This window comes from Sander vitreus, chromosome 16, assembly GCF_031162955.1.
Source record: "Sander vitreus isolate 19-12246 chromosome 16, sanVit1, whole genome shotgun sequence".
Lineage (NCBI taxonomy): Eukaryota > Metazoa > Chordata > Actinopteri > Perciformes > Percidae > Sander > Sander vitreus.
In genome coordinates, this window is record NC_135870.1 from 6,585,147 (window position 1) to 6,596,267 (window position 11,121).

The window sequence follows — 11,121 nt, forward strand, 5'->3', positions numbered from 1 at the left end:
TATTATTATTACTGATGTGCTAACGTGTAAGTAGCATTTTATTGTTGCAATTGGTCAGGGTGTAGCTACTGGTGGGCAGGTCAGTCTCTAACACTGCGAAAGCCCCAGTCTTATAATGATAATTCTGGCCATAACTGGGTCCTAAAAAACATATTTTCTTTAAAAATCTGGTAATGCAGTGAAAGTATTTCCACTTGTTTTTTATGTCAAATTTACCAATGAAGTATTAGGTGCGTTGCTGAACTAGAATTATGAAAATGATTTTAGAAAAAACGTTGGGGTTAGGACTCAATTACAGACTAACATGACTTAATAATTATGAGATTTCAGCAGGGAACCAATGCATTGTAATTGAAAAGTTAAAATCTGAATTAACTAGTAGCTATAAGCTCTGCAGTAAGAAAGACTGATATTTACCTCTGAATTGTAGTGGAGGAATAAAGACGGAAAGTACAAATTCCTTGAAATTATACAGTACAGCTTAAATGAGCTTTCAAAACCAAACTGTCCATGACGTGTTCGTACTCACCAGAGTGCTTCTGCTCCTCATATCAATCCTGTTTATTTACTCTCTTTGTACCTAAAGATGGTCCCAAACCATAACCATGACCAAATTTCCTGTTGTTCCGCTTTCACTATTCTTTTATAGATCATCTTAGTAGCGCCAGAAATCGTTTCTAATGATAAATAAGTCTGGTGTTAAAGGGAGGGACGCTTTAAGTGGGACTATGTCTGTTTTGTCATTTACAAAATTCCATGTTTCATAACATAACTCACTTTTTGCTTAGTCATGTTGATTTGCCATGCACTCTGAATGTGCATATTTATTACAAAACAAACTGAATGTAACATTAAAGTATTTATAAGACATATTTATATATAGCACTGAGCTAAAATAGAAGAAAGGTGATGTCAAGCTTTGAAAAAAAATGTAATAGGTATTAAAACTAATTAAACTACACAAGGCTGTTATTGATGTTAACGTGTTTTAGTTTAGTAACATTGATTTATAGATGACGTGTAGTAAGCATGAGCCATCACAAAAATGCTTTATATGACTAAGCAAAACTACAACACGCTGGATCACATGTATTGTTTTGCAAGGTGTTATGAAGTACTTTTTTCTTTTTCAGAACAACATGTGCGTGATAGATATGTCTTAGCATGTCATCTAATTTAGCACAGATCTCCAGTATGAATAAAGCCTTCACTGTTCAGCAACAATCCTGAGATCTGGATGAAAGCAGATGATCACAGAGGGCCAGTCACGCAATGAGAGTGAATGTTTAACCTAATTTTTCTTTGTAATGACAAATGCAAAGGCAAGAGGGCAGTGAAGCTGTGCAGAATTTTTATTAGAGGCATCACAAGAGATACATGAACAGCAAACAGTATTCAGACCTGTTTGAGTCAGCAATGTAATGCAACTTCCTACTCTAGCAGACAGTAATGACCACATGAGCAAAAGGTGTTAATCTACACATCATAGAGCAGCACAGTAATCGGAGCACTCAGCGCCATGTTGTGTATGATTTGCTTGGAATAAATGTTTTCATCATTTTCATCCTCCACGAAGACAGACAGAAAGTGATTAGCATCCCAGGGCACTTCCTTAGTCTCAGAGACCGGCACACGGACGCACTTGACGTCCTTCCTGAAGATGAACTTCACGATCTTATCATCCTCTTCGGGCTGGGAGTCGATGAAGCCGTCAAGCTCCAGAGCCTTCTCAGTGATGAACACCCGGACGTTCCTTTTGCTGAGGTTGCTCATCTGGCATGCAGTGTTGATATTTCCCATTTCGTTATGTCTGAAGTGACTGCTACGATTGGTCAGGACTGCAGGTCTTGCTTGAGGCTGTAATTTAAAAAGTGATATTCCTCATAACCTGTATTCAAATTTGTGGACATATTACATTTGTTTGTATGCTCAAAAACAATGCCCCCAGGCCTTTTTCTCCACACTTGAATGTACTGTACAATCATTTGTCTTATAATTTGTCATAGCCTACAGTATTTCTTTAATTCTTATTTTTATTCTACTTACCATTCTTTATTTTACACTAGCCTTTTAGCAGAGCATATAATGTTTGCCATTCTGCATTTTACTCGCATATTGAATAAGCATGTGGCAAATCAAACTTTTGAATTTTATTATTTTAATGCCTTTTGGAGTACAATGTGACATTATCAATTTAGTTTGCACATAACACCATCCACTCCAGCATGTGATTGATGTATATGAATGGAAAAGGAAAAGACATTAGCTACAATGCTGCTATATTTTCTATTGTTAATCAACCTGCTTGTTTTTTGAGTTTGGTTTGAGCCATTCAACGTGTACAAAAGTAAGTCTTCTACGAGCACAGAAATTGCAATTATTTCTTCCCTGCATACTCGAACACAAACACATATGTGTATTTAATACACAATACACACCAGATTTTGTTATCATTTTCGTCTTTTCTTAATGTCTAATCTGGATTAAACACAAAATGAATTCTTACCTGCTGCGACACCAAAGTCAAGGTGACAATAATGCACTGTGGCTGTTCTCCTGACTTCAGCAGCTGGTGTCTTATGGAAGTCTGATAATATGCAAAAACATTTAGCACAGCTATGGTAGGGAAATATACTGTATGTGCACCTGCTTCAAAAGATCAAGGATCGTATAGGTGTCCATTACACCTAGCATCTCTTTTACCCATATTTTTGTCAGTGACAAGACAACAATAACACTAATTAACAACATCCTTAACCATTATAAAAGGGTAATTATCAGTTTTAGTAAACAGTTGTGTCTGAACCAGGTGTTTCTGTTACAGTAATCTGCCCTGTAGTCATTTAAGTGTTAAGGTTTTAAGTTGTTATTCTTATTGTCACGAAAATCACGAAACAGGGTTAGGGTTAACCCTAACACTAGTCTATTTCCTCGACGTTCCATTTCCGGGATTGCTCCGTTGCTGACGGAAATTCCGCCGGATTTCACTCATTCATATCTGTGGCCTTGGGCTTCCTTGGTGTTGGCATTTTAAACTCCGGTGGATTTCTGAGGACTATGGTTAACTGCTCCTCAGATCTCTGCAGGGTAAATCCAGACAGCTAGCTAGACTATCTGTCCAATCTGAGTTTTCTGTCGCACGACTAAAACAACCTTTGAACGTTCCACCAAAACAAGTTCCTTCCCGAGGCTGTTTTGCAGCGGTACCATTGCTCCGTACAATGCGCGATATTACGAATCCCACTATGGCCACGCCAAGACCCGCCCTTCAATAGCATTTATTAGCCAGGCGTCCATGAGAACACAAGGTAACGTAACCCCATTTGTTCAGGTCCTATCCCCTGACCAATCGGCTATCCTAACCTTAACCACTCGAGGTGAAATGCGTAACCCCAACCAATCGAGCTGCTTCGTAGGGCGGGTCTTGGCGTGGCCATAGTGGGATTCGTAATTTTGCCTATGGGGCTTAGCGCCACCCAAGACGATTGTGAATGGTTTAAAGAAATGCCAATAAACCAGAGGAGGTTTTTCTCCCACCCTGGAATGCTGTGTGGACTAGCCAGACCCCTCTCTGCAGCGCCACGCTGAAGGAAGGTCTGGCAAAGCGAGACTACCCTAACACTAATCAAAACCAACGATGTGTCCATCTCTCAATACTTTCTGATTCCCTACACTATCTGTGTCACTCAAGCCCATCCATCCTACTGAAAATGTTACAGGTCACAAATATATATTTTAATTTCTTAAAAAGGTTAAATAGTCCTAAATATCCTTAAACATTTGGGCATTGTAGTTTTTAGAAAACGTTACTTAAACGCGAGTCAACAGTTCATTTGTTGGGGACTATTTTTAATTGCAGATTAATACACAATTGGTGCTCTAGTGAGAATTTCTAGCTGCAGGACTGTGTATGTGGGATCAGATCAAAATAAACTACAGTGCCTACAGTATATGCTCATTGTAATGAAGGAACAGGTAGTATATAGTGTTTGGACAACAGTGGATCTCTATGTCACAGAGGGATACGATATATCAGGCTTTGGATACATGTACAACACTTGTTAGTAGGATCAATTCATTGTTGGTTTTGTATGTTTTATTGGGATTTGTAGACAATACGAAGAAGATAAAATATTAATAGACTTATCTTGTAAGTTATTCTGAAATGTGATACAGCAGTGGTATGTATTACAATTGTTCCTGTGGACATTAAACCAGTTTATTCTGAAATGGAGAAGCTACTTAACTCATTAGGAACTAGTTCAACTTTCCTATAAGGTTTGCCACTGTGGAAGTGATATAAAATTGCCTCTTTGTAACTACAGCACCTTGTTAGATAGAGCAGAGTCATATTTGCTGCATGGTTTGCATATTCAAAGTGAGATGAGAAAGGTGCATTAAAGATAACAGCGTTACGGTTGGGTTTATGCTGCCTTCCAGCACTCATTCTCAGCACAATGAGGCCGTGGCTGCTGCTGGTGTCCCTGCTTGTCTCTGACCTGAGTCCCCTTGGGGACGGGGATGGGGTCATGGATTATTGCTGTTGGAGTTTATGCAGAAAATTGCTTCAGATGGGTCCCCCAGGACTGGAGATACTTGAGACCCAAACTGAACACCAATGCATGTGTATCAAGAGAAACTGTGTGCACAAACTGGGGACCTCCCCTTTTTACTGGACACACACAGTCCATGATGATCATGGATGTTTGTCTCATCAGGAATTTACAGGAATACTGGTATGCTTATTTCAATCAGTATTGGTATGCATACTACTACATATTTTCTCTGTTCATGTACTGAATTGTGATCACAACTATTGCTACTATATTTCATATCCTCTGTATGCAAATTATTTGTTTTTACCTTACTGCATTTCTCTGTCCTGCTGCTCTCTGGCGTGTGCATGAATTATTAGAATAACAGGTGCGATTTTAACAGTCAACTGCCTCAAAACTACACTAGCTAAAAACATGAAGCTGATCATCACACTGACGATAACAACCAGGGTTTATTTTTGTACTAATTTAACACTGTTAATAATAAGAAAATCTGACCTGCAGCTTGTTTTTGCATGTGTTCAGAATATTTATGGGAGATCAGAGAGATACATTTCCAACTAATGCCTTTGGCTCAGAGAGAGACACTTTACTAGGAAACTGCTTTATAGGGCAGAAAAGACCTTGGAGACATGGAGACCTTACAATACTACCAATAGGATGACTAAGAACGAGAAGTAGAATATAAATCTCACGGTTAAACAGACATGAAGAAATAAATTTACTGAAAGAGTAACTGCAACAGTTGCGGAAATTTGAATATCTCCTGTTGAGAGTTCCTTCTTTCTACTTACCATTAAACATACCCTGCTGCATGTGTGTGTGACTGTGTTTGTGTGTGTGTTCTTGTTTAACTATATTCGTGGGGTCCAAAAACCGGGAGTCCAGTATACTTGTGGGGTCTGGACAGCTTTGTGGGGCCAAAATGCTGGACCCCACAACTTTAAAGGGCTGTTTGAGTTAAGACTTAGTTTTAGGATTAGGGTTAGAATTAGGTTAGGGTTAGGGTTAGGGTAAGGGTTAAGGTTAGGCATTTAGTTGCAATGTTTTAGTTGGGAATGCATTATATCAATGATGGGATAGTGAAACGCACTGTGTGTGTGTGTGTGTGTGTGTGTGTGTGTGTGTGTGTGTGTGACACTGTGTTTGTGTGTGTGTGTGTGTGTGTGTGTGTGTGCTGAGGGAACTGCCATCAAAGTGAAAGATTTAGCATGAAGAGAGACACATTAAAGCACTAAAAAAGAACCATTAAAAGTTGTCACTCCCTGCCTTAGAAACCAAGAGTCTACAGCCATGTTAGCAGCTCTTTGGGGCTGTGCTTTGAGCTAAATGCTAACGTCAACCCGCTGACACACTCACAGTAACAATGCCTACGTGCTAGTGTTTAGCAGGTTTTAATGTTCACAATTGTCAACCTGTTAGTTAAGCATGCTAACATTTGGTAATTAAAAAAATAAAATCCGGGCTGAGGCTGACAGAATGCCATTTTTGCAGATATTTGATCATAAACTGAAATATTGGAGGAGCTAAAAGTTTGACCTGATAATGGCGCCAGATGAAACGTCCCTCTAATAGTTGTTGAGATAGTCAGTCTGGACCAAAGTGATGGATTGACCAAATGGCCTTGCTATCCCTAGAGCCATGTTGCTGGTGAAGGAAGTAATGTTCTTGAAATGGCTATTTTTATGTCATGGCTCATGCATTTGTCTGGTGTCAGTTATGTAACCAACTCTATCTTCCTCTCCCGTCACTTTAGGCTGTTTCTCTCCTCTGTGGAAAGGGAAAAAGTGTTCCAGCCTTTCTGCTGAGGTCAGATGCTTTACCAGCGCTGCATGCTATTAGTGAAACCAGTCATATTGCCGTGGACATAATAAAAGATCCCCCTGATCCAGAGTCTGCATGGACACTGAATCATCACACAGCCGCCTCAGGCCACAATTTTCAGGCTTTCGCACTGGAGAAATCCAAGAGCTTGGCACCCGCCACCATTGTTCAACTGCAGAAAATGCTGACAAAGAGATACTGTGCTGCTACAACTGTGAATATTTCCTGCTGTTTTAAAGAGGGCGAAATAAGATCAGCAATGATCATCAAGAAAATGTCCAAAGAAAAGATTGCACAACTACAAATCAGACAAAAAGAGAGCACACGGCAAGCGTTGGACATTAAAGTTCTCATGAAGTATGATGGACAAGCTGTAGTCCGTCAAAATGACGTTTCCCAAGCTGCTACTCTGCACCCTGGCAGCGCTTCAATGAATGCCTCAGATGTATCACAATCAGAGATAAAGAGAAGTTCAGTCAAAACGATTAAGAAAAACGAACATTTGATCTTCAACTTGCAAAAAAGTGCTCAGAAGCAACAACCTTTAAAAGCTGCATCTAGTGTGTATGATGATGATGATGATGATGATGATGATGATGATGACGATGGATTTTATATTGAGAAGCAACTCTTGTTGATATCCAGAGAGAAGACAGAATCTATGAAGAGACTGCAGTTCAAGATAAAGTCTGCTCAGGATGATAATAAAGAAGATTTTAATGTGAGGATAATCACAAAACAAGCAGAGCTTCGACGCCCAGAGGGAGAAAGACAAACAGAACGATCACATACAAATATTGACAATGGAAATCAGAAAAAAATAGCATTTATCCTACAAGCTGCGCATAAAACAGAGAATAATGATGTTGATCACAAACATATACATACTGAGGTGGGAGAAGAAGTCTTAGTCATGTTATTCCCCCCACACAGAGACACAGAGAGGAAGACACAAAAAGTACCATCATCGGAAATAAAACTTATTCTGCACACAGACACTGGGTGGAAAACAGGAAATATACCCCTAAAGGAGTTGGGTGACCCCCCACCCATGACTAAAGTTACAAAGAAGACATTTTTTATTGAACCAAAGAGTTTGAAAGAAAGTCTGTTTTCATTAAAAATGCATGCGCCGCTCGATAGAACACACAGCATGGATATGAAAGCAGCAGAAATTACAGCTAAAGTAAATACAGTGTCTGTATATACTGAGCAGATCAAATCGACACAAGAACACACAGAGACTTATAATACACCTGGTGAAATTATGGGCATAAATCATACTAAACAAGAGGAAAATGTGCCGTCAGAAGAATCCGTTATACCTTTACCTCCCTCACTTAAAATGACGGAAAGAGAAACTGCAAAAACAGAGCATATAGCAGAGACAACGACAGTAAACATGGAGATAAAAGAGACAACATCAAGTACGGAAGCCTACAATCAAGGCGGCACTAAGAAAGCAGACAGACTGCCAAGTAGAGAGACCCCAAGGACAACAATGAGTCCAGAATTTGAGCCCAGATTTATAAAATGGAAAACTGGGACTATACAAGCTACAACTGAGAAGTCCTTCACCGGCCTCAGGATTAGACAGGACGTCCCAGCAGATACAACCAAACTTCATGAAGGCACTGAAGAAACAGCTGTAACTGAAAGAAAAGAAGTCCAAAATGATCCAAAAGTGGACTCATTTACATTTGCAAAACCTTTAAAAACAACCTACAAACAAGCTACAGACACGCTTCCAAAAGTAAGTAAAGCTGAAGTAACAGATTTCTATGAAAAACCTGGTGAAATTAAAGGAATGGTTCGACATTTTGGGAAATACACTCAATCGCATTATGGTGGACTATTAGATGAGAAAATTGACACCACTCTCATATTGGTCCGTTAAGTGTGAGGCTACATGTAGCAGAGGATTAGCTTAGCATAGCAGAAAGAGTGGAAACAGGGGAAACAGTTAGCCATGCTCTGTTCAAAGGGGACAAAATGTTCACTAATTAACACGTTATATCTCGTTTGTTCAATCCCTATGAAAACCAGTGTAAAAATGTCTTGGCCAGACACAGTAAACTTACTGGAGTCTCCGCTGGTTGCATGGCAACTGCTCAAAAGCAAAAAATAGTTTGGCACATAACCCCCCATAAAACAAGAAATTGTAATTTTTACATTTTGTTTTTTGTACGTATTGAACAAATGAGATATTATGTGTTAATTAGTGAGCTTTAGAGGTGCTGGTAGCTGGAGTTTCTTTACATTCTGACAGAGCCAGGCTAGCTGTTTCCCTCTCTAATTGCTGTCTGAAGCCTTATATATAACAGACAGACATATATTCTTCTAACTGTGGGCCAGAAAGCCAATTATTGTATTCCCTAAAATGTTGAACTTTTTGATAAAACTGATAATGCTGCAGGGATATTAACATTCTTAAGAACTATCAGAAAACAATTTCAAAATACGCATTTTTTTTGGTTATACTTTTTTATTTGATGAATGATTGATCTTTGAGAGCAAAAATGTTACATTGCTAATAATTGGCCACCTAATAAAATACTTTTTTTTGTTTCAATTCTCACTTCAAAAAGTGTATGTATTGTAAGAAGAAATGAGTCACATTTCTCAGCAGTGAATGTACTGATGCAAAGTTCTCCCTACAGACTACAGATGACAATATGCCACTCTGCAGAGGTTTAATACATCGCACTGCAGCTGGGTGGAAACACTGTATGGAGAGAGCTGCAGGAATGGGATCGAAGATGTTTTACTCAAAGGAACCCACGGATGCATTTAAGCATACAGGAGAGCAGGAGACAGAACGTATGTCCATCAGAGACCAGAAAGACAATCTTCTTAATGACGATGAATACGATCATTTCTATTATTTTGACGGCGTACTGAAAAGAGTTCAGAATTATTTTTACCCCTATTACAAGAGACAAAGACTGCGAAAAAGGAGCCCTGATAACACAGAAAACAGTGTTTTCACAGTGAGAAACAAAAGAGACACTCGTGAAAATCTCCTCAGCTATATCAGACGTCTTACTTTAAGGAATAAGGCCGATCAACCCAAATGATCAGGCCCTGAAGATGATGTGCAGAGAAGATTTAATACACCGAGTGACTGGAGGACCTGAACCCTGCAAAACAATTAAAAATGCAAAATACAGGAACACAGTTAAGTACTGATTACACTGATGTCTATTGTTTACCTGCTGGCCAGTAAATGAGATGCAATATCCTGATTTAAGAGTTGAGAATGTCATCATCATCCAAACAGATGTCAGAATAACTGGGTGAATAAGCAGGGAGCATCAACACACTGATGGTTCTTCATGTGCAGGTTTGTAAGAGTACTGACTCTAATGTTAATGTGTTCTATATAGACAGTCAGTGCATGGAGGTTTTTAGTAACATGCTTTTGTGGTATACTGAAGATACTGTGGCCCTGTCTGTAAATTTGATTCTATATATACACTTTGTGTATGATGATAATGTCCATCAAAGTAACTTAAGACACAACTTCTACCTCTGAATGTAGTTTTTTTTAGATTAGATTGATGCTCTCAACTCTGCAAGACATTTCTAATGGATGCATTATGCATTTTATTTGAAGTGATTGCTAAGACTACATAAAGTAAACAGAACCCATTTAAAACAGCATAGTAAAAAGATGATTAAGTGGGTTTAGTAGTCTGTTTAGTCGAACATTTTATCCACAATTTCATATTATTTTACCATCTTAAAACTAACAATTTATTATTTAAGTCTTTGAGTCTCTACATACTGCAGTGTTGTATTTGTTTTGTTTTTATGTTGCTCAAGTTGATTTAGCAAAGCACACCGAAATGTATGTAGCATATACTGTATATATAGGCTACTATATTAATTGTCAAACTATAGTGTATATGTATATATACACACACACACACACACACACACACGCACACACACACACACACACACACACACACACACACACACTCTGTTACGGCACTCTGACTGTCTCTTTGTTCTTGTATCTAAGCACCAGCCCCACTGAGGCAAATACTTCCACATTTATTGCACTTGGAAATAAAGACATTCCTTGTTATGCACTAGACTAAAAACATCCTTTGTCTCCGATATAATTTAGCATTAGTTAAAGGCTATTGGTATATACACTTGGGAGACATTTTCTCCCCTGGAATATGTAAAGCTAAAAGGAGCCCTTGTTAATAAATTACACACACAGTTTAACTCTCAATCCTAGAAATATAGGAGTATTACTGCCTTCTTGCACTGCACAGAATATAAACATAATTTCAGGACTGTATAGGCTCAGATTCATACTCTTTTTGCCCGGGCAGCTGGATATATTCGTAATTTTCTGTGCTGTTTTAAAAGCAACATAACAGCTTTGATAGGTTTTTCATGGCAGATATTTTGATGTAGCATTGATCTTATACAGTTAAGGTACCATCCTTACTCTAGTTGTGCTCATGATCAGTTACGCCTATCAAAGGATTAGATGCATGCACCTCTTGGTTATAATTCAGTCCACATTACTTCATAAGTTTATTAATTTACTCTAACTATGTAACCGATAACAATCCTGACTGGAAATAATTCTATTAATACCGAAATTATGAAATCTGAGTAATTAGATCCATTTGTGACCCTCTTCTTTTAATTAGTATGTTTTAAAAATACATACTGCTTCCATCTTGTGATATGATGAAAACATCACTAATTTCAAACA

The 11,121-nt window shown here is 38.5% G+C and overlaps 1 protein-coding gene and 1 long non-coding RNA gene across 3 annotated transcripts; one reads left to right on the plus strand and one right to left on the minus strand.

The window, feature by feature from the left end:
- Positions 1–1,334: 1,334 nt before the first annotated feature.
- On the minus strand, positions 1,335–2,625 carry LOC144531285 (uncharacterized). The gene is made up of 2 exons (XM_078271338.1): positions 2,507–2,625; positions 1,335–1,857 (listed from the first exon to the last, which is right to left on the minus strand). The coding sequence occupies exon 2, from the start codon at positions 1,798–1,800 to the stop codon at positions 1,477–1,479; it is 324 nt and encodes a 107-aa protein (XP_078127464.1). The 5' UTR covers positions 1,801–1,857; positions 2,507–2,625; the 3' UTR covers positions 1,335–1,476.
- A 1,808-nt stretch (positions 2,626–4,433) lies between these two features.
- On the plus strand, positions 4,434–10,713 carry LOC144530989 (uncharacterized). Of its 2 annotated transcripts, none has more exons than XR_013503179.1 (3): positions 4,434–4,760; positions 6,313–8,133; positions 9,041–10,713. It is a non-coding gene; the product is annotated as an uncharacterized LOC144530989 (long non-coding RNA). The 2 variants fall into 2 exon arrangements; XR_013503178.1 differs by having other exon boundaries at positions 4,434–4,736.
- Positions 10,714–11,121: the final 408 nt, after the last annotated feature.